This window comes from Fusarium oxysporum, chromosome 3 (genome assembly GCF_000149955.1).
Source record: "Fusarium oxysporum f. sp. lycopersici 4287 chromosome 3, whole genome shotgun sequence".
In the NCBI taxonomy this organism is placed as follows: Eukaryota; Fungi; Ascomycota; class Sordariomycetes; order Hypocreales; family Nectriaceae; genus Fusarium; species Fusarium oxysporum.
In genome coordinates, this window is record NC_030988.1 from 2,669,203 (window position 1) to 2,692,278 (window position 23,076).

The 23,076-nt window shown below is 47.9% G+C and overlaps 7 protein-coding genes across 7 annotated transcripts; 5 read left to right on the top strand and 2 right to left on the bottom strand.

Annotated features, from left to right (window-relative positions):
- Positions 1 to 1,484: 1,484 nt before the first annotated feature.
- FOXG_19301 (uncharacterized protein) lies at positions 1,485 to 2,469 on the bottom strand (the record flags this gene model as incomplete). Its single annotated transcript, XM_018399508.1, has 3 exons — positions 1,485 to 1,520; positions 1,949 to 2,396; positions 2,447 to 2,469. 3 exons carry the CDS (start codon positions 2,467 to 2,469, stop codon positions 1,485 to 1,487), a joined length of 507 nt encoding a protein of 168 aa, XP_018242501.1.
- Positions 2,470 to 2,944: 475 nt separating this feature from the next.
- FOXG_19302 (uncharacterized protein) lies at positions 2,945 to 3,397 on the top strand (the record flags this gene model as incomplete). The annotated part of the gene is made up of 3 exons (XM_018399509.1): positions 2,945 to 3,035; positions 3,117 to 3,206; positions 3,288 to 3,397. 3 exons carry the CDS (start codon positions 2,945 to 2,947, stop codon positions 3,395 to 3,397), a joined length of 291 nt encoding a protein of 96 aa, XP_018242502.1.
- Positions 3,398 to 5,258: 1,861 nt separating this feature from the next.
- On the top strand, positions 5,259 to 5,750 carry FOXG_06560 (uncharacterized protein; the record flags this gene model as incomplete). The annotated part of the gene is made up of 1 exon (XM_018385240.1): positions 5,259 to 5,750. One exon carries the CDS (start codon positions 5,259 to 5,261, stop codon positions 5,748 to 5,750), a length of 492 nt encoding a protein of 163 aa, XP_018242503.1.
- Positions 5,751 to 6,079: 329 nt separating this feature from the next.
- On the bottom strand, positions 6,080 to 6,803 carry FOXG_19303 (uncharacterized protein). The gene has a single exon (XM_018399510.1). It carries the CDS (start codon positions 6,727 to 6,729, stop codon positions 6,373 to 6,375), a length of 357 nt encoding a protein of 118 aa, XP_018242504.1. The 5' UTR covers positions 6,730 to 6,803; the 3' UTR covers positions 6,080 to 6,372.
- A 1,038-nt stretch (positions 6,804 to 7,841) lies between these two features.
- On the top strand, positions 7,842 to 8,888 carry FOXG_19304 (uncharacterized protein; the record flags this gene model as incomplete). The annotated part of the gene is made up of 1 exon (XM_018399511.1): positions 7,842 to 8,888. One exon carries the CDS (start codon positions 7,842 to 7,844, stop codon positions 8,886 to 8,888), a length of 1,047 nt encoding a protein of 348 aa, XP_018242505.1.
- A 3,252-nt stretch (positions 8,889 to 12,140) lies between these two features.
- Positions 12,141 to 14,756, top strand: FOXG_19305 (uncharacterized protein; the record flags this gene model as incomplete). The annotated part of the gene is made up of 4 exons (XM_018399512.1): positions 12,141 to 12,726; positions 12,954 to 13,523; positions 13,577 to 13,917; positions 13,977 to 14,756. 4 exons carry the CDS (start codon positions 12,141 to 12,143, stop codon positions 14,754 to 14,756), a joined length of 2,277 nt encoding a protein of 758 aa, XP_018242506.1.
- A 3,868-nt stretch (positions 14,757 to 18,624) lies between these two features.
- FOXG_19306 (uncharacterized protein) lies at positions 18,625 to 18,717 on the top strand (the record flags this gene model as incomplete). Its single annotated transcript, XM_018399513.1, has 1 exon — positions 18,625 to 18,717. One exon carries the CDS (start codon positions 18,625 to 18,627, stop codon positions 18,715 to 18,717), a length of 93 nt encoding a protein of 30 aa, XP_018242507.1.
- Between the last annotated feature and the right edge of the window lie 4,359 nt (positions 18,718 to 23,076).

Sequence of the window (23,076 nt, forward strand, 5' to 3'; positions counted from 1 at the left end):
AATTCCCAGTTTTAAAGCGCGACCGGTTGCGGTGACAGCCTCAATAAACGGGGTCCACGTGCGCGACTGGACGCCTTTCAACATCGCCTTCTTCTTCGGGTCAGAGCTCCCGATTACGAGGCTGTCCAGGCCTCATGGACAACCAATTAGTTATGCCCTATAAAAGCCTACAGAGTACTTATAGAAGACTTACTGAAACCCGCCATTATACCGCCCTCGCCCACGTTAACTGTGTTCTCAGGCTTGATCCAGCCGTACTCGTTCTCCCGGATATCGAAGTACCAATTGACCGCTTTCGGAGTAAAGCCGTCAAACCTGGCGGCTTGACGTTTTCCAATCTTGGTAGATAGTTTTGGGTGACGTTTGACGAACCTGGTGGTCCAGTGCTTGCCTAAAGGTTTGTTATCGCCTTGTTGTTTGAGGATGGCCTCGACACAGGCGCGGAGCTGGCTGTGCGAGGGAGCATAGCCCAGAGACTCTTGTCGCAGCACCCAACGAATAAGCGTCTCCTCCTGGCTCTGTTGAAAACAATGGTGGGCCTGGATCCGTTCATTCCTGCTCGCTTGACCGGAAAGTCCCGCAGTAAGGGTCGACCGAGGTACTCCACGTTTCTTGGCCGCCCCCATCCGTGACAGGCCTCTATCAGTAATATCGAGTATTGCCTCAGCTACTTCGTCTCTGGTATAAACATGGCGAACCAGTACGAGAGGAATTCTCATAAGGAAATTAGGTGAAAACTCGGCTTAAATGGATGGAGTCGCGTAGGATAGATGAGGCGAAATGCGAAAAGTTTCAAAGGGTCAGAGAACTAGGCCATGAGGTACGAGGCGGAGCGGGGAAAAGTCAAGCGGATATTGAAAATTCATGAAAACTGCTATACAATATATGTATGGTTTTGTGAATATATTCGTTCCTGGCTGAATGCGATGTACTTGAAAATTCAGAGTTTGTGTGGGAAGATTGAAATTTTGGTGGTCCGTTAGGTGGGGCACTGCTTATGTGAAGCTTATGGGGATGAGCAGCTATCCCCCCTACTTTGTTACCCCTTTCACTACTAATGTCCGCATATTACTATCCCTTGCGTCATCATACATCCGCTACTAGGAGCCAGTCAATTTGCTGACCTCCGTAGGCCGACACCTTTGTACCTGTCAAAGGTTTTAAGATAATCAGTAATCTGGCTCTCCTATGAGTAGAGGGAAGCTTATGAGCATAATCAAGGAATTCCCCATCTTCTATCACTTTCCCGTTGTGAGTAGCCTTCTACCACTATTCCTTACTTCATGAAACCTCAGCTACTAATGGCCGGACCCTTAGGCTCTGCTACCAACAGCTATTCAATATGCCTACGTCCTTATACTGTCATACTTGCGCCTAAGAGGCTTACAGGATGACCAGTAATGGGCTTACCCCCTTATCAGTGGCACAAAATACTCGTAGGGTGATCCGGTTTGCCGCTCTACAAGTAAAGTTGATTCAATGGTTTAAGCACCAAATTCATCCACGTTCACGACCTCGCCCTGGTCAGAAATGTCATAAGCACAATGTCTCAAACCACTCAGAACCTGTCCAGAGAAGTCAAGCTACTATAATTGTTGACTACTCTATAAGTCTTGACCAACCTTCAATCAACGCGCTTCAAAATCTCTGATATAAATCCCCAAGCATATTCACTCGTATCCATTACCAAACGTTGAAACAATTGGCTCCGCCACAGTTCAACCGCTTTGCAAGCTGTATACATATCCACCAAGCCTCTCATCTCGTCAGATTCAAGAGTATTTTCATAACAGAATCGCACTAATCGAATTATGTCGTCGATTGCTTCCTCGTGCACCGTGAATTTTACTAGGATTTGCTGCAGTTTGCGAAGGCACAGGACTTTTAATGCAGAAATATCATAACAATCAGCAAAGACATACAGGCGTGCATGGGAAAGAAAAATAACCGAGAAGTCATCCTCAGGGGCATTGGTTTCTGCTTCTTGGTCTGTGGCCGCGTCTGGATAAAGCTTCTTGAACTGAGCCCACAGGTCTTTATCATTCAAAGGCGTAAGATCTTCGGGACCAAACATTGACGGCTTCTTTTTCTTGATTCTTGTGATCTTTTGGGACGGAAAATTGCTTCCAGTGGGGGAGGGCTCTCCGATTGTCGTGTGATCCCGAGTCTGACGTGGTGCAGCCTGATAATCCCCAGTGTATGCATACTGGCTAAATCGAATGAACGTATCCGAGTCAACATCAGGCCATACTACACAACGATCGTTGGCTTCCTTCATGTCTCCATTGATGAGCTTTTCGAGAGACTTTGACTGACAGGCAACGATGCAGCTGTGCATGAAGAATTGTTTCTTCTCGCGGCCGACGATGAACTTGAAAAAGTCAGATTGGAGAATACTATCTCAATTATTAGAACCACTGAAGAATTAGGGCAATATCATCATTACTTCTCATAGGAGAGTGTGGCCATGATGATTGAATGAATGATCGGCGAGGTGGAGAGGACAGAGGAGAAACTGTAGTTTGTTATCATCCAATATTACTTTCAAGAGTCGGGGCAAGGTCCATCAGTATCCTTGTCAAAACCAGCATACTGGAAATACGTACATATGACGATTTGTAAACGTTATAGAGCCGACGCACTGTGTTGCTGCGCGTTACCGTAATTAACAATTGTTGGATACATGTGACATAAGCCCGGAGGCTGTGGCACCAATCTTAGGCCAGCACACTGTCAACGGGAGGTAATAGCGCAACCTAGGTCCAAACATCAGATCATGGCTGCATTTCTAAACGGATCTCAAGAGCTTCTTTTGCTCCATCTGCGAGCGTCAGATCATAGTTGTGATTTTATGTTTGAGGGACATGCCCCTTCAATTTTTCAGTTGGTTCAAACATAAGTTCAAGCCACTTCTTACGACGGTGAATGCAATCCACTTTTCGAAATGTCTGGATTTGGTGAGAAGCCTTTCGGGTTATCGCAACAGCGCCCGGCCGGCTTTGGCGCATTCGGGTCGAACATCTCCGACTCTAACCGTAAGACATCATCCTGCGAGCTTACTCTCCCTTTCGTAGAGCAGCAACACCTTTGTTGCTTCAGTAATTGACGGATCATAGGTCCCGGTGGCTGGACTCTTGGTTCCGGTGCGCCATCTTCTACTGGATCTTTTGATGCCACAATCAGATCGTCTTATGAAACTTCTGGCAGTAAGACCCTTTCAACGCTATCTGTCGTATGGTGCAAACTACGATAGAGAAACCTCCTGTTTCAGAATTTATAATACTAAGGCCCCATTATCAGATCCCGCCACTTCCTTCGGGACCCGGTCGACGAGCTCGGCGGCCGCATTCCCACCCGTGACAACTACTACCAGTACGCCAGGAATCTTTGCCACTAGCAGAGGCACTGCCACTAATACTTTTGGTTCGACTGGATTTGGGGTCAAGTCCTTTGGTTCAAGCGCCATGGAAACGGACTTCGGTACAAGTATGAGCCCAAAGACGACTCAGTTCGGTTCAAACGCTCCGACAGGATTTAGGGCCCCAACCATGTCCGCGTTTGGGGCTCCGAGCCAGCCCTTTGGGGGTTGGGCCTGGGGCAAGCCTGTGCCGGATACCTCGAAGCAACTGTTCTCTCCATTTGTGGAAAGTGAGCTGGGCAGCCGGCAGAAGTGTTCGTATCAAAATCTTTGCTTCCAAGGTCCATACCAAAACTCCTCCCAAGAAGAGCTGAGGCTTGCAGATTATGCCCTCGGTCACCGTTACGGTTCATCATTTGGGTTCGGTGGCCCAAGCTTTGGAACTGGTTATGGTACATCAATGCAGAGAAGTGCTTCTGGTCCACCTCAGGTTTTTGGAATGGGCTCCCAACAGGGGGCGTTTGGCACTGGTTTTGGAGCCAAACCAACTGGTGCAACTGGCTTTGGATCCGTTCCTACCACCACTTCGCCCTTTGGACAGGCTAAGGCCGGCGAAACCTTCGTCTGGGGTCAAAAGTCTCAGGGTCCAAATGTGTTTGGGACTCAACCCCACGGTTTTCAAAGGCTAACAAGCAGCCAAAGAGATTTCGGAGTTTCTGGAAGCCCGGGATTCGGTTTTGCTCGACCCTGTTATGCTAGTGCTCCAAAAGAGAGTTGCACTTCGTGGTCGGGTCCTTCCATTTTCCAGGCCCAGGGTCAACAACAAGCACAAGGATCGACGTCTTTTGCTGAAGCAAAAAAGCCAAGCAGTAGCCAGCCGCCTACGGGATCTACCTTTAGGACAGATTTGAGCACTGCTCCTAATCCATTTGCTTCTGCGGCTACCCAAGTATCCGCTCTTTCAGGGCCCTCAAGCACAAGTCAAAGACCTTGGGTTACTGAGAGGTACGCAACTACTCAGCCTGGGCAGCTGGCAACACAACTCCCTAGCACAGAGATGCCAGTTAGTCGAGTTCAAGTTCCTCAATCATTTGGTCAACAGACTCAGTATGGACAGACTAGCTCTCCTTATTACCAGGTTCCTAGAAGGCCTTCCAGTGACACAAGGCTCATTCAGCAACCCTTACAAGATGCTACTCGCGCAACCATTCAACCACAGTTGGTCGCGAAAATTGACGAAATTACTGCCTACGGACCACCTTGGTTATTCTTGACGACAGAGGAGAAACAGCAACAGCAGGACCAAGGCCCGCTGGCCGTGCGGCGGGCAAGCAAGGGTAAACTCAGAAGTCAATCCGTACCAGCTGGATTTTCTTTTAGAAGCCCTATATTCGCACCTCGTCATGTGCCCCAAGGCTCTCCTAAGTCCGGCTTTCGTCACGGGTTGTATCCCGCGTCATACCCAGTCAAAAAAAGACCTCTGAGCTCCGACTGGATGCGTCCCCCAGATCTAGGCGATGAACTGATCAGGAGCCCGTCTAGAGGCGGCTCTGACCAACGTCGCACCAGTGAAGACACAATATCAACCGGCGGCCATAGAAAGGGCTTGAGCACAGTCGAGAAATCCCTCTCACAGATCTCCAAGCAGTTAAAGACACTCGAAATTAACCAAGACCGAGGTCGAGATCTATTCGTGAGTTCTTCCAAGCGCAGGGGTCAAAAAGAGAGTATCGGCACAACGGCATCAACTGACCTTGTCGACCCCGGTAGGGAAGGAGGGGCAAAGATCAAAGCGCCAGGCACTACAACTGAGAGCAGCGAACAAGCTAGTAGTCCACCCAGTCCAGGTAACGCTCTGGTAATATCAGACCACGGAGTGGATGTGGAACAAAACAAAACGATGAAAGTACGGCAGCCAATTCCCGCCGGGGAGTACTGGATACTACCTTCAAAGGAAGATATTCTTGCTATGAACAAAGATCAGCGCAAAAGGGTGACAGACTTGATCATTGGCCGGGAGAACGTTGGTGTCATTCGCTTCAAACATCCAATTGACTTTACGGGCATTGATCTTGAGAGTTTGCTCGGTGGTCTTGTCATACTTGAAAGTCGATCAGCAACGGTCTACCCCGACTCCTTTGGACTCAAGCCCCCTCCTGGTGAGGGCTTTAATGTCCCTGCTTCAATTTCCTTGGAAAATTCGTGGCCTCGAAAGAAGACAAAAGGAAAAGGTCTGTCGGAGGAAGAGGCCAAGCGTCAAGTGGCGAACCATATTGAGCGCCTGAAAAGCGTTGAGGGAACGAGATTTGAGAGTTACAATGAGGAGGACGGAACCTGGACGTTTTCAGTCAATCATTTCTCGACCTACAATCAAATCATATACAATAATTAACTTACTGACTATTCATTTACGGTCACTTCATGTATTTAGGAATCTTTGGTTAACTGAGAATTGAAACCTTCCTGCCCTCATATTGTAGAGCTCTAATGATCACAGCTTCAGGAAGACCTCTGGAGGACCGTTAGAGGCTTGGATTTGGAACTGAGTGAGTGCAGACTTGCAATGTTTGAGAATTGACAGAGTAATCCGATAACCTCTTAGTTCCACGAGGCGAGTCTTTCGATTAGGCATTATCGTAATCACCTGTTCTTGCTGCCGGTTGGTTATCTGACAACACACAAATCGCATTTCAGTACGTAAATTCCCTAAAATACATGACCCAGCACCCAAATTATGAATCATCATACTATCGGAAGCCTCGGTGGCCACCTTAATACACTCTCATTTAGCCGCTGAATGGTCTCGTGCTTGTACAGCTTTGGTGTATTATCTCCTCCCACATCTTCAAAATGCTTAATAAAATAATGGGAAGTCTGAATGGTTGCGGTCACAAGAGCAGCGTTGCGCTTCATCTTCTTTGGCAACCCCTTATCGGTGGCACCCCAGCTTTCCCATATGTCCAAAGTCTTGTTGGCGGAACGTGTCCATGCCATGTTAAACCTTTTGAGATTTCTTATGGGACGTTTGGCCCGGTATTTACAAGTGGGCTTGCACGGTCGCTCGCGATGCTGGGAACGATCTGAGTTCCTGTGGCGATGTGATCTGGCTGGCTGAGATCAACAGCAGAGTTTGTCGGTATGGCTGGTAGCTTCTTCGAAGATCGGGTAGGTCTGGCTCCTGTAGGGTGAAAGGTCACATCTTGCTCAGGTCTTCTGCGTTCTGGATGGTGAAAAGGATATCGTGGCGGTCTCGGCTCGATCGAGATGGACTTGGGCGAATTGGTAGGCGACTCATTGTGAACATGGCAAGGTTTGACCTTCTTTGAATACGATGTAGATGAAGGCGTCCTAGAGCTTCTGGTGACTGCCATCGTGATTGAGAAACCTGATTGAGTTGACTTCTCCAACTGGCCTGGTCTGATTGTTGCGCCTGGTTCGTGGCGTTCTGTGATGCAACTCAGCAATTCCTCCTTATCGAGCGAGCTTCGAGCAACATCCGAGCGCGTAGTGGTGACAGGTTCAGACGCCGTAACTAAGTGCGAGAGTGTTTGAGGGGGCGAGCCGTAACTAAAAGCTCGAGAAGATATGAGAAATCTACATGTTGCCGCAAACCATCCCGACGCTTGTTCTAGGAGGCCTTGCGCGGCCACCTGAAAGTCCGGCGGCCGCTGTGCACCTTGAAGATGATTCCAGGGGAGGTTATCCTTGACGCGACAAAATTACGCCAAGTGGGCAATATTACTCGTTGACTCATGCCGCGGGGCGGGGCGAGCCAACTAAGCTTGTGAGTGTATCCAAGTGTGAACCAGAATGTGGTGATGTTATTGATTGTCGAATTGATTCTTTGATCAGTCTGTCAAAGAGGGGCACCTACGGTGTGAAAGAAAGCACGGGGTGGCCGGTATGTAGGCCCTACTCAAGTAATACACATCCCATGTTCATCGTTCAGGTCGACGAATATGGATTTGCCATGGGCCAATACCAATCAACTACTCAATTCCACCACAGCCTTTCCACTTGTTATTCACTTACTTCCAATCTGCTTTAGGTTTGTTTAAATCATTATGAGGAATATTTTTTAGTCTGGCTCACTAAGCTTTACTTTTGTTACGCACTTTCCCCGTCATCAGCAAGTTTATTAAAAAAGAACAAAAAGAAAAAAAAAAGAAATCAGACCACACCGAGCAAAGAACGTTGAAGCATTTGTTACTGATGACGCACCCATGTGTTAACTGTGACGATTTTCTACAAATTAAGCTTAACAGATCACCTTGAGACACACAGTCTAATCCTCAGCTTGAACAAGTGTTCGCCAATTAGCTCGCGTTGGTCAGCACGACACCACCATGTTATCTCCGGGCATCTGCGGAGAGAAGAGTGCCGTATAAGTTACCCTCCAAACCAAAATTCACCAAGATCATAGCCTTATGACCTCAGCAGTTCACGAACTTCACGAATCGATTTCTCACCAAACTCCGCAGAGATGGCGTCAACTATCGCCCTCCCACAAACTATGCGAGCTGCGCAATGGCGCTCAATCAAAGGTGGCATCGAAAAGAACCTCAAGATAGTCGCGGATGCAAAGCTTCCTAGATCCGCTCACTGCCTACCAAAAGGTCACACACTCGTCAAGGTAGCATACGCATCTCTCAACCATTTCGACTACAAAGTGGCCGAAATGCCTCTAGGCAGCATCTTGTTCACTAAGCCCGTCACGCCCGGGCTTGACTTTTCCGGCACGATTGTTTCCACCACGCTTGATAACTTCAGCCCCGGCCAACGCGTTCTCGGTAGAACTAAATTACCCACTGGAGGCACTTTGGCAGAATATGTCGTGGTGGGGGAAGCCGGAATCGCTGCTTTGCCTGACGGCGTATCCCTCAGAGAAGCAGCATGTGTCGGCATCTGTGGCACAACCGCGTTACAATGTCTCATGCCGTTCGTAAGACGAGGAGACAGGGTCCTCATAAACGGTGGTAGCGGAGGTGTTGGCGTCTTTGCAGTTCAAATAGCCAAAGCTCTGGGCTGTTCTCACGTCACAACCATCTGCTCAGCATCCAATGCCGACTTTTGCCGGGGCCTTGGATCTGACGAAACTATTTACTACATGTCCCAGGGTCCAGTGGAAGTTCTGAAGCAAAGTGAAGTCCAGTTCGACCTCATACTCGACACAGTCTTTACGAATGCGGACCTGTACTGGCAGTGTCGTCATTATCTCAAACCCCAAGGAAGATATGTTTGTGTGGGCTTACCACTACAATACCAGACCTTAAAGTCTCTTCTGAGTATTCATTTGTTACCCAGATGGATGGGTGGTGGGAAGCGTGTGTTCAAATACCACTCGGTAACAGCAAATCCAAAAGATTACGCACAGATCGCCGGTTGGATCCGAGATAGAAGGGTAAGGCCCATGGTCGAAGAAGAGTTTGACCTAGAGGATGCTGGCAGGGGTTATGCAAGCCTGAAAGAGGGGAGAACTAGAGGCAAACTGATAGTTTGCGTGGGTGGAGAACCCAGTAGCCACGTGTGACATCATTCGGTTGGACTAGAGTTGAGGTTACGGGAACGATGACGGCTTTTGATGCGGATACTTGGTTTTCTTAGGCATGGCTAGCTATGGAGGTTGTTCAAGAGACTTTCCCCGGAGCGTATGCTAACTACTGAAGCAAAAGGAGGCAAAGTGTGGGTCAAGGAACCGTCAAGAATGATAATCAATCTGTAGCAGGGTAGGCATGATCTTCACGGCCTCAGGAAACAAACTGCGTTAGTAGTCTAGCTGTATACCATGTAGTAGCTAAATTTGGGAAAAACGATCTTCTTTTTAAAATACCTTCTAGTCATCCTATTTATCACTTTCAAAAATCCTGAGGACTGCCTGGCGGAGATTCAGGCCCTTGGTGGATATCTGGTGTTGCGAACCCTGCATCAGACGTCATCATCGTCATGGGAGACGATCCGGATGGTTCGGGCGGGGGATATCATCACCCTCAGCGGAAGAGGGTCAGGACGACGAAGGTATTGGAGATGGAGCAGCAAAATGGCGATATGGAATGGCAGGAGGAAGGTGAGACCAGTGAGGGAGCTCTGGGACAGAATCGAGCTCGGAAGCAGGCTGTCCCCAAGTCAGCTGGTGGTATGGTCGAGGCAGTCCAGAGCTTGAAGCAACTACTAGAGCAGGACTTGAACAAGAAAATCGAAGCGATGAAGGCCGAGTTTCAGCTCGAGTTCACCAAGCTCAGTGATCGCATGGCCGAGGAAGTCGCTAGGGCCACGGCCCAGATGGCACAAGAATTATCGCAAGTCCTAGACCAGCTCACCCAGGTTTGCGGCGAGCTGGAGCAGACTCGACTACAGCTAGATATGCTGAACAAGACTGAAACACCACGGTCGTCGGTTCAATCGTATGCAGACGCAGCCAGGATGACATCCACCAGCATGTCCAGTCAATCTTCGTCTGCAGCCCGATCGGCAACTCCGGAACCGGTGTTCTGCACAGTCGACACATCCAGAGTTGCTGAAGGCCATCTTGGAGACGTTACACCAACAATGATTCGTAAGACCGTGGAGCAGGAGATGTGACAGTCGAGTGACCAATCTTACTGGCGATGCGTCGCAGTGACCAGAGATGGACGGAATGCCAACCGCCTTAGGATTCTAGGTAGGAACGAAGAAGAAATACAAAAGATCAAAGCCATCCTCGAAAACAGGAAAGCTCCAGGTGCAAGAGTCCTTCGGGATCAACTATATCCTATCAAAGTTGATAGCATGAATCGTATGGCCGTCTTTGACTAGGAGTTTAACATCCTCCCCGGAGCAATAGAAACCTTAAACCAGGAGAATGAAGTCCAGATTGCCATGGTAGCCTGGCTGAGCCGGAAGGTCAACCCCAAGTCATATGGACCCATGTAGTCTACTTAACTAAGAGTACCGATGCCAAGAGGCTACTGTAGGAACGCTACTTTTTCGTCGCAGGTGAATCGGCATAAACGAGTGTATTTGAGCAGACCACTGGACCGGAACAATGCTATAACTGCCAAGAGCTAGGTCACAAGGCATTCTCGTGCAGTAAGAATCGAGTGTGTGCAAGGTGCGCCGCCGAGGGCCACCATCACAGTGAGTGCCAGGCACAGATACCCAAGTGCTCTCTGCAGCGGTCCGCATGAGTCATTCAGTAGAAATTGCCTGAAACTTCACCACAAGCGGCATGAGTAAGTCGTTGCAGGTGATTCAACTGAATGTGAGAAAGCAGGATACGGTACATGAGAGCCTCATGAACGATAAACAACTACAAGAATACACAGTGATAGCGATCCAAGAGCCCCAAGCACACCAAAAGGACGGCAAGCTACTAACGGTCCCAATGGGCACTCCAGATGGGTTAGGATGGTCCCCACAGTTTGGAGAGAGGGCAGATGGCCTATCCGAAGCATGTTATGGGTAAACAAGGATGTGGAGGCGGAGCAGACACCGATTGAGACAGCAGATATGACGGCAGCCATCTTGCGACTCCCTGAGCGGCTGGTTCTGGTTGTTTCGGTTTACGTGTCAGGAGGAGACACCCAAGCTTTACAAGGCACTTGCAACGCTTTGCGCCAGGTCATCTCAGACGTAAGAGAACAAGCTGGTAGACTGGTGGACAGGGTAGTTGTCGGAGACTTCAACCGACACGACCAGCTATGGGGAGGAGACAACATATCCTTGACGAGGCAAGGCGAAGCGGATCAGATTATCAATCTTATAAATGAGTTTGACCTTATCAGCCTGCTCCCGAGAGGAACGAAGACGTAGAATGATGGAGATTTTGAGACAACAGTCGACCTGGTCCTCGCTTCCGCAGATCTAGCGTCTTTGACTATCAAGTGTATGATACACGGTACAGAGCACGGATCTGATCATCGTGCTATTCAGACGGAGTTGACGTCTCCGTCCCGGTGCCCCAAGCTCAAGAACGCACCATGGAAGGAAATCAACGTTCGAATTGCCGCAGCATTAGAGTCTACCCTGGAGGAAGGTACTGTATAGCAGAAGACTGGCAGGCTTATGACAGTGGCGCTAGAGGCGGTTCACGCTCTGACACCCAGAGCTAAGCCGTCACCCTATGCAAAACGCTGGTGGACCTCAGACCTCACGCAACTCCGGCACATATACACACACTGGAGAAATCGCGCTAGAACATTGAGGCGAGCAGGATGGGATTGTCAAGAGCTTGAGGAGACGGCCAGAGGAGCAGCAAAGCAATACCACGATGCCATCAGACAGCAGAAGAAGACGCACTGGAATGAGTTTCTAGCTGACAACGACAACGTCTGGAAGGCAGCAACGTACCTCAAATCTGGAGATGATACAGCATTTGTCAAAGTACCCCAACTTGCAAGGGCCGACGGCACATGCACAACCAACAACATCGAACAGGCTGATGAGATGCTGGCCACCTTTTTTACCCCATTGCCGGAGCACATCGAAGAGGAAGAGGAGCGACCTCAGCGCGAAGCCGCCATCGTCATGCCGGACATTACTCTGGAGGAGGTGGAACGACAGCTTTTCGCCGCAAAGTCGTGGGAAGCACCTGGCGAGGACGGACTACCCGTCGTAGTCTGGAAAGAGATCTGGCCCTCTGTTAAGCACCGAGTCTTCTCGCTGTTTCGTGCATCGCTAGAATAAGTAATATCCCGATGGAAGAACTAGAAACGATCAACCCTTTCACGTTGGCACCCTGGGTAGAACGGGTGCAAACTATAGTGGATGAAGGGGATAGTTCGGGGACAACGCAAGCAGATCTAGGATGGGCGGTACGTGCTGCAGTGAGCAGTTCGGCGCGGAATGGGGTAGTCGGAGTCGGCGGGTCATCGAGATCCCTGCCTTGGTGCGAGGAGGACCGAAGCTTGAGCGCTTTTCTTTCACGCTCGGCATGAGGACGGAGCAGAACCCATTTTCCGGACAACTAGCAGCGATGGCTTACACGTTGAAACACTTACCCGACCTTGAGTATCGAAGCGTGGCACTGTTGGCGAGCAACAAAGCCGCCGTGCTCATGGTCCGAAACCGTCGCCAGCAGTCGGGTCAAGAGTATGTTGGATGCATATATGATTCTATCAATGTATTGAGGCTTAAGGGAAACGTGGTAGCTGTCGTATGGATGCCCATCGGTGCTGAACACAGGCTCCTGAAAATGGCTAAGAATGAGGCGCGAAGTGCAAGCCAAGACGGTGCCGTCCCAGCTCGGAAGTTTCCCCGAATGCGATCGACGACCCTGAACATAACCCGATCGAGTCAGCGTACTAGGAAACAGCTACCAGATAACGTAGGGAGGTTTTCAAAGAAGGTCGATGCTGCACTCCCAGGCAAGTACCATGCAGTACCCACCTGCCGTACGTACCCACCTACCGTACACCAAAAAAGATTTTCCCCATACAAAATGCCCAATTTCACTTATAGAGTATGTTATCAAAATGAAAGATATTTTAATAAGAAAATGTCTATTACATTAAGAATTGCATAGAATTTAATATTTCCACTTTGCTTCCACAGCGACGCTTGCGGTGTGGTCGCACGGAACTAATATAAAATGTCTCAAAATGCCTCCCTTATCAACCAGCCTCCTCGAAGCTTCATCCAAACTTTTCTCTTCCCCATCTTTCCTTGGTCACCTCAAACATGCCTCAATCATCTTATACGGAGGACGATGTTATCCAGGCCATACTAGATGTCACAGAAAATGGCCTCTCCCAGAACCAGGCCGCCCAGAAGAACGGCGTGCCTCCGACCACTCTCTCTGACCGATTAAGAGGCCTACCGTCAAAATCCGAGGTCACCCAGCCTGCTCAGCTGCTATCCAAGTCGGAGGAGTCCAGATTGGTTACCTGGATACTTCGACAAGAGGCCTTGGGCTATGCACCTTCTCACAGCCAAGTTCGCGCCACCGTTGCTGCCCTCTTGAGACAGCAAGGACGGGAAAGGCCTATCGGTATACACTGGCTAGCTAGGTTCATTAAACGCCATGACGATATCAAGACGACGGTGGGGAAACGCCAGGAAGCTGCAAGGTTCAATTCCTTTACCCCAATGGCCGTCAATTGGTACTTTGATATCCGGGAGAGCGAATATGGCTGGATCAAACCGGAGAACACGGTTAATGTTGACGAGGGCGGTATCATGGCTGGATTTGGTGAGTATTGATCATTTTTGCTACCAAACTCATTAATCCACTGAAAAATATAGGCTTGGATTCCTTGGTCATTGGCAGTAGCGATCCTAGGAGGAAGGCCTTCCTCAAGGGCTCGCAGTCCCGCACTTGGACTACCTTTATCGAAGCCGTCACCGCAGATGGTCGCCTTCTAAAGCCGGGGATTATCTTCAAAGGTAAAGAGCTTCAGCAACAGTGGTTTATCGATGAGCTCCGGGGGATCGCCGACTGGTATTATATCACGTCCGATAATGGCTGGACGGACAACCATATCGCAGTCGAGTGGCTCAAGGAGGTCTATCTGCCTCAAACGCAACCGGCGGATGAGTCTGATGCAAGGCTCATCATATTAGATGGCCATGGAAGCCATGTATCTGTGAGTATCTACCTGTTCTAGATCGGAAATGCCACTGACGGCGCTGACTGAAAATCCAGGATGAGTGGATGGCTACGTGCTTTTTGAACAACGTATATTGCTGTTACCTGCCTGCACACTGCTCTCATGGGCTGCAGCCGCTGGATAATGGCGTCTTTAATGTATCCAAGGCTGCCTACCGAAAAGAACTGCAAAAACTCGCCAGCCTGACCGATTCTGCGCCGGTAGACAAGGTCAACTTCATCAAGGCCTATGCCAAGGCCAGGGAAGTGGGTATGACGAAGAAAAATATACTCTCAGGCTGGAGAGTGACTGGAAACTGGCCGATTTCACGGCGGAAAGCGCTCATACATCCTGAGATTCAACCGGACAAGAAGGAAGCGACGCCCGGGTCGGACGGCCACCGAGACGGGCAAGTCGACTCTGATAATACGCCAAAGACCAGCCGCCACATCCGAGATATGGGGAAGAACAAGAGCCCGTCAACAAGAAGGCGCTATTCTGTGATATCGAAAGGGTTTGAAGCCCAAGAGTCAAAGATCGCCTCTCTGAGCACCAGGATAGCCAGTCTGGAGGAGGAAGTTGGCCGGTTGAGCAGAGGCAAGAAGAGGAAGGCGATACCGAATCCCAATAAAAGATTCATGACATTGGCAGAAGCTCTGGTAACTGGTGAGACTATTTCCAAGGCAAACGAAGCAATTGAAGAGGCGGATGCTGTTGAGGATGTGATCGAGGTGGGAGGGATGGAAGAAGTTGAGAGTTCAAATTCGGAGGAGGAAGAATTAGGTGTGGTACGCACACGCGCAGGGCGTGAAGTCAAAATACCGCGAAAATATTAAAATCTACTTTATTCTAAAACGAAATTCGAAAATCATTTCACGGGTTTTATTTTTGGTGAATTTTCAACATATGGTTGAAAAATAGCATTCTGTATGGGGGAATTTTCTTTTTGCTGTACGGTAGGTGGGTACGTACGGCAGGTGGGTACTGCATGGTACACCCGACTGCTCTATGATGACTTATCAAGGAGAGAAACCAGCGTGCTATCACAGCTTAGGACAGACATGGCCAGACTGAACGGGTACCTCTTCCGGATCAGGCAGAGTAGCAGCGTCACAGCAATGCGTATGCGGGCAAGCGATAGAGACAGTAGAGCACTTTCTCTTTCGATGCACGAAATGGACAGCGCATAGGACTGAAATGTTGCAGTGCACGGAGACATTGAGAGGAAACCTCTCGTTCTACCTAGGAGGAAAATCACCATCAGATGACGCAAAGTGGACGCCAAACATGCAGGCAGTCCATGCAACTATACGCTTTGCAATGGCCACAGGCCGACTCGACACACAATACTGAAACCAGATTGCAAGAATCACACCTACTTACTCTTACTAACCTACTTACACTAAACACCAAACACCCCGTCTTATAAAAGCGGACGTTGCTTCAGCCGCCGTAGATAGGACGTTGAAAACTTGAAGAATAGCCTTCAAGCTAACGTATCTGACCACCACTCCGCCCACACCTCCACACCGCCCCACCTGCGATAGCTTCATTTCCGTTCTAACGCATTATGTAGATTAATTCTCAAATTATGAAAATAGCTTCAATTCAATTAAGATTTTGGGTATTGACTAAAAACCTCTTGTTCAACCGACTGCTTTTTTCTCCGCTTCGGCAGACGATTTTCCGCCGCGGCTTCGTCATTTAACTTCCAAGTGTTCATCTCGGACCGGTCCTTCGCTATAACAAGATTATCAGCATGAGGAAAAGCCTTGTTCGGGTCCCAATTGACCTTGCAACGGCCTAACGGCTTAATACTAGTTATTTGAGCTTTCTATATGGCGATTTTTTGCTCCTGGAAGACTATAGACGCACCTCTTTAGTCCAGTGACTTTCCTGCCTTCCGTAGGATCATTCTGACGTCCCTTCTAGCATTCCCTGATAACCAATCGACCCGTTAGAGTAGTCTTTCTATATCGCGGCTTGACGAGGGCGTATTAAAGATATCGCGATCGACTTTAACCGTGATTGGTGGTGTTGTGGGAGGCTGAAAAGTCGGTCTGCGATGCTCTTTGGGCTATAACCTCTTTATAGCTTGATCAATATCGACTGGGTATATCCCTGATGCTTGAAACGCCTGTCGGATGTTCTCTGGTCTGAAGGCTTTCTTAGAAGCTATTTTATATGCCTATACGAAGATGTGTTTCTGTCTATTTGATGTCGCTTCGTAGGTCTCCATTCCAGCTGTCTCTTCTCGATAGTATCTTTTTAACGGGGAAAAAAGACCAAGGTCCAGCGGTTGAGTGATATGTGACGAGTGCGACGGCAGCTAATTAAGCCATACCTTGTTTATCATTGCCTTCTTTATGAAGACGGGACTTATATGAGTCTTATGTTGATTGGGGACTAATAGTCGCCAGGAAGATGGGTCTTTGGATGAGTCTTGGGCAGATAAATGTCGTAGAACTACCGTAGTAATATTTCTGTATTAGACCAGCCTTTCTTGCTGCAAGTGAACTTCCAATCCGGTATATCCCTTGGAAAATACTATCCCTATAGCGATAATCCTATAAATATTACCGTTGGGGTCAGTCGGCGACCATCAGCAGATATTGTCTCTAATATCGAGATCCAAGCGGAAGCGTCTGACTGTATCTTCTCTGACGAGCTCGTCAGGACCGTTCCAGCTACTATGCCGGCTATAGTTTCCCCTTCTTGGACTCCAGTCTCGTCGAGGTTGTGCATACGGGCTGTACCAATTGATAAGTCAATAACAAGACGCCTGAGTCCCTCATAATACTCCCTCGGTCCCTCTTCTGTAACAGACTTCTTCCTTGCGACCGAAATAAGTCGTGATGGCTTCAACATAACGCTGTTATGCCGTTTGAAGAATCGGTTTACCCAATTTTTCCCTAGATGACTTCCACAGCCGTTCAATTCAGCAAGATGCTGGGCATATTCATGGATCTTCTTCTTTAATAACGGCTGGGAATACTTTTCTCGTATTAATATAAGGTCGATGAGTTCCTGTTCCTGTTGCGGCGTCAGCGAGAGGTATTTTTGGTGTTGTAAACGCGTCGGTTGCGCGCCACCGATCCGATCCCTTAAAGTCGACCTCGGCACGGTCTCCCACTTAGCTGCACCGCGAACGCCCCTTGTAGAGGCCTCAGAAATTGCTCTGGAAATTCTCAATTCACGATCCATGATAAATGAAGCTATTCTGATAATTTGGCTTTTTTTGATGAATAATTGGCAAAATAAAGTGCACGCATCATCAATAGCTGTTGTGGTGTTGAGACTATCACCAAATGGGCGGTGTGGGGGGGTGGGCGGAGTGGTGGTAAGATACGTTAATAGTAACAGCATAGGAGAAGCTACTATATATGTGCTAGGCTTCAGAAAGGCCGCTAATATTTTAACACTTACGTATTTATCAATTTAATTCTTGTTGCTTTTTCGTCAGGCCTATAATAGGTGGCACGCGTGCTACTGGCCGACAGCATGATGATTTCTGATGATAACCAATGAGATTTGCGCGACAGCTTTGTCAGTCAAGGTTGGAAAATGAGCATCTGGGAATCCTGACTTCACAACCGGAGAGTAACACACACTATCCTATGGATCATTACTGCATAATGACGTAGTGAAGCTGCCATTGCATCACTATTTGACACCGCATCGTCACGTTAGCATGATTTCCATGATTTATCATCAGCTGCTCGATGCCTTCTGCTCTGGTGTGGAGATTTGATGTGGAAGTTATCTGCGCCGTCTATTTGAAGCGACCAGGACCATTCAATTTGCCCTATCAAAGACTCACCTATATCAGTGATCAACCACTCTCCGGCAATCACACAGGCACACCTCCAGAGAAGTTGGCAGCTTCTAAAATAAGTCCACAAGTTCTGATCGTCGGCGACCACGGAAGATTGCTCAGATCCTTGCGCAGAAACTACTCAAGAAGTCGTGGACCGTCACTACCTCATTCGGAGACAGGACCAGGTCTCCCAGAGCAACAGCCTGGCCAATGCTAACCAGGGAAATTTGAACTTGCTGGTCCGTAATTGGGAACGTGTCGACGATACTTCCCAAACAAGATTGATCCTCGATGAAGTCAAACCACATACCGTTGTTTGGTGAGCTGGGGCTGATGGGGAGGCAAGGTCTAACCGAGTAAGAAATGTACCAACTTAATCGAAACTGACGACTAATAGATTTCGCCAGACGTTTGCCATCGATGGTGATGTTGCTATTAACTTTATTGATGCTACAGTCCAACGCCGCTTGTTAAAAAATTACTTCTTCGTATATTAACTGTCGTCGAGAATGACCTAGTTGGTGGGATGAGGACGCCTGAGTATACGCGCAAGAGATAAAGAGAAGCGGTCTCTTGAGCTACTGTCAAGCGTAATTAGCAGCAGATGAAATACTTCTCCAGGAAGCATCTAGCCGAGCTGACTTCTCGGGGATAAGCCTTCACCTAGGCATACTGTCAGACGAACCCGCAGGGTTGATCGAGCTTGGAAAAAATAAAACGTCGAGGGCCAATGTTAGCCAGGCATCTGTAGTTCAAGTTATTGTGTTGCTGTTTGAGCATGGAACGGTGCAGACAGCCTGGCTGGATATGCTTGATGGCGCTGAAGATATTGAAACTGCTGTTGAACGTATAGCCAATGACGGAGAGAACGCGTCTGAGGAAGGAAAATGGTCGCAGACCTAGATGGCTGCAACTTGATTCTTGGGTATATGGATGGCACTCCGAGTTTGACACCTTACCAATACTTGGGTAGGGCCTAGAGATCGCCCCCCCGTGCTTTCGTTACTACCTTCGGTATCCGTGCCTCAAGCACGGGGGGTGCACTGACAGGGAAAAGGGGCTGCTGACAGGGAAAAAATTTAGGTACCTCAATTTGGCTGCAAAACCCGCCAAATTTTTGTAGCTTCTTTATATGCATGTCCCCGTTTCCTACACCTATGATGCCTACAATTATTTATCTACCGCAACACCACCACAGCCTCTATTAATATCACCACCTCAACAACAAATATTAAATCAATTACAACTATCGCAATAGTACTTCAATTAATAAAAAAAATATGACATCTGAAAGCCCAGAGCTTGCTCCATCAGCACAACAAATATATATCAATCCTGAGACTGGTTTACCACGAATTTCCCGCTTCACGGACTATAATATTGAAGAACGCACTATCGCAGCAAAGGCATTATATCTAGAGGGCGTTTATCCCTCTATGAGAGCCGCTGCACAAGCATGGAAAGTCAACTATAAGAGACTTCGCAGTAGGATCAACGGCCATCATCCTGTGAGAGATAACGGCGGCAACAGGACGTTATTCAGCAAGGAAGAAGAGAAAGCTATACTCGCTTGGTGTTGGAGGAGAGTAACACAGGGGCATCACATACAACAACGCACACTTCGTCAGTATGCGAATTCCCTGCTTAAGGCTACACATCGTGAGCCTCATGCCTCAAGGTTCTGGGCTCGCCGCTTCCTCAGGCGGTATCGTGAAGTCTTTCATAGGAGAAAGAGCCGTACTCTCGCTGCAAATCGCAAAGCTATGGCAGACCGAGCCAATGTCGAAGAGTGGTTTGCAAAATGGACAGAATTTGTCAAGGGAAACGACATCAACTTCGATAATGTCTGGAATTTCGACGAGACCGGCTTTATAATAGGATATCTAATGAACGGTATTATGATATGGACTTTCCTCGATATCGACTCCCCTCTGTTAACAGATGCACATACGACTATTAGTATGACTATCGTGGAGTCAATATCTGCAACAGGAGGAATCATAGCCCCGTTTGTCATCATGCCCGGCGTACAGATTCCCTCCCGTTGGGTGGATAATGACCTAGACGAGCAGGCTACGATAGTCACAACACCAAAAGGCTATATCGACGATATCACGGCACAGGACTTCTTTGACCACTTTGAGAGACTTACCCGGCCTCAAAATACATCAGATCTTCGAGTTATTCTTTATGATGGATGTGAAAGTCATTTCACCAAAGAGCTTTATCAGAAAGCTCTAGATGCAAATATTATCTTATATCCCTTCCCTCCTCATCTGACACATATACTTCAGCCATTAGATGTTGGATTATTCAGTACATATAAGCATTGGCATCAGGAAGCCTTACTTAGGGAAATCGCTGACGGTGCTACGGACTTCAATAAAGCTGACTTTATGTTTCATTTACAGGAGATTCGCCGCAAAGCTACTAAGAAAAGTACTATCATCTCATCGTGGGCAAAATCCGGCATCTATCCTGTTGATCCCTCCGTTGTTATCAACAAAATGGTCAACCCTCTTTCATCCCTATCTTTGGAGGTTGCTGAACGTGATCTTCCCGGCTATATCACACCTGGGTTATCTTCCAACCACAGCAGTGACTTTCGCGATGATTCAAATGAAGAAGAAGCTGGCGAATCATCACGAGATATACATCAAAATACTCATCGCAACGAGGGGATTCCAATGATGCCCTCCACGCCTCCAACGGTTATCTGGAACAATATCAATACACCTCAGCTTAATCTACGGCAAATCAAGCAATACGAAGATTATGTGGCCCTTCGTATTGAATGTTCAATATCCTCAGGCGTGCCTCTGACCCCAAGTGTGTTACATGTTAACGAAAAAGTGCGAAAAGCACACACAACCCTTGCCTTGAACGGTATCACAGCTACTCAGGAGATGCGCCGTTTGAAGGAGAAGAGCCTACGGCGTTCAGAACGGGACGAAGGAACTATTATCATAGCAAATTACGGGCCAATTACAGTTTATGATGCCAGACTCCGTGTCGCAAAGGATCAACATAATAGACGGGCAAATCAGGATGCAGAGCTTCGTCGTTATTATGCCAAGGAGGTCAGAGACGAGGCTGTATACCTACGGCGGTGGCTTTTCTCTGTAAGGAAGCTACTACGGTCATCTTTGAAGGAATATCATCCTATTGAACAACATAGGAGTCAACCTTCATACTCACAGGAAGTGAGGCCATTCACAGTCAGTGAATTCTTCATCAAAACTCAATCCGAGCTTTGTATCAAGTCTACAGAGCTTCTAGCTACAAGATATTGTGCTCACCGTGAGATGCACGGAAAGATGAAAGAATCCAAGCTATTGGCCAAGCAAGCAAGAGATGCACAGCAAGAACATATACCTAAGATCTTCCCTTTTTACTGGAATCCTCCATTCCTTCTTCCTTTTGACTATAATATTAATATAGTCAAAGATGCAGTCGATTTGATAGCTTCACCTTCGAGAAAACAGCGTGGAAAGCAGAAAGCGTTGTCTGTTGATGATGATGAATTGGAGATCGATGAAAGTGAAGATGATGAAGAGATTGAAGAAGAAGAAGAAGCAGAAGAAGAAGAAGAAGATGATGATGATATATCAGTTAAAGATACTATTGAAGTTAGGTAGGATGTCTTAGTTGTTGCGAAAAAGAATGAATAACATACCTGATTTTGATGATATATTATGGTGTTGTGGTTGTGATGCATTTGTCCCGTAGATGCAGATGGAGGGGTTAGTCCGGTCTGAATTATGTTACTAACCGAGGGAAGTCGGTACCTTCATTTGGCGGCTTTTGCAGCCAAATTGAGGTACCCTAATTTTCCCTGTCAGCAGACCCTTTTCCCAGTCAATGAACCCCCCGTGCTTGGGCACGGAGCTTGCGGAGTGATACCACAAGCTAAGGTGGGCCGGTCTCTAGGCCCTACCCAAGTACTGCAGTAGCGAGAAAGCGGGGATCAAATCCACTTGTCAATATGTCGCTGTTGCTGAATGTCTCATTACGACACTATGATGGTGTCGCTAAAAATGGCTTAGTCCTTGATGAGCTTCCTGGGGATTAGCGTCCTCCCTTATGCCTGTAAGCTTACCATTTGCCATACCTAGGTTCTCTATCTATATGAAGGAGGGTGGGGCTCTATTAGGAAGAAGTTGCTCCAGGCCAACGTATCCTATATATCTAGCTATCACATGGTTTGAATGTATTATCTGGTGAGTTTAGCATCTGCCTAACGCAACCAGTCGGCTTCTACTGTGTCCATAAAGGCATTCAATGCGGAGTAAACAATCCCTGTAACGGCGCTGATGCGGTTCTGCGTCACTTCGTATGGAAGTATTTATCACGCCTAAACGCAAAGTCAAAAGCGCCATATCACTCGCTCGAGAGAAGCCTCATCATTAGTGCATTTTATCTCCACTGCTTCCAACATTACGCGCCCCGTTGCAATTGACACTCTAATAGTTCTGTAAGGGATCTCACGCTTTGCTTCGGCTATCCCGTCTAAGCTTGACCGCTAGAAGCCAATTTACTCAGAGCGCCCTTTACCATCTCTTAACTGACCAACTTACTAACGTCCCTGCAGCGTTCTGAAGTGTAAAAGCACGTCACAGATCTGGCGCTTCAAGGCCTTATTGGGTCAGAACAAATGCTCACTTTGAAACTGAGCCAGTTAATTCAACTTCTGTCTGATGTTGTAGTCTACTGATGATACTCTGCATTAAGCTTCGCAAATGCGGATCCGAACGAATTTGTGGGGAGCACATATCCGCTGCTATCCGCCAGGTCTGCTACGAAGCTTTTTAGACTACCAAGGTTAGGTCCACATGCTGCGCGCAACATCTAAAGTTAATTATGCCACTCCTAGCATTGGGCTGAATATCAAGCCTTCATCCAGCATCAACTCTGCGTCAACACCGATGGGATGGTTTCATCATGTGGAAGCACACGTCGTAACGATGACATTGTTCTCAAGGTAACATACTTGGGCTCTGACTTCACCACAAGCAAAGTTTACCTTGTTGACCGGAAATGTATGCTACGATTTGAAAGAAGTTTCCCCGCAAATGGTATCTGCAGTCGATGATGCGAGAGCGTTACGGAACTTGACGACGGCGGTAGAAGTGTGTAGGTTTAGGTTAATGTTGACGCAGTCGCGAATCATCCCCAGAAATACGAGAACGGCCAAAAAACCCAAGCAATATTGCAAGTCGCATGGGGATGAAAGGTATAAAACCCTTTGCAATGACACTTCTTGACATCTTGTTCACGACAGACAGTAACGTGTTCTTTGCCTGGCCACTTGCTAAATTTCTTCAATACTCTTAATTATC

Coding starts and splice junctions, on each gene's coding strand:
- FOXG_19303 (XM_018399510.1), bottom strand. CDS start 6,729: ATGGCAGTCACCAGAAGCTCTAGGACGCCTTCATCTACATCGTATTCA.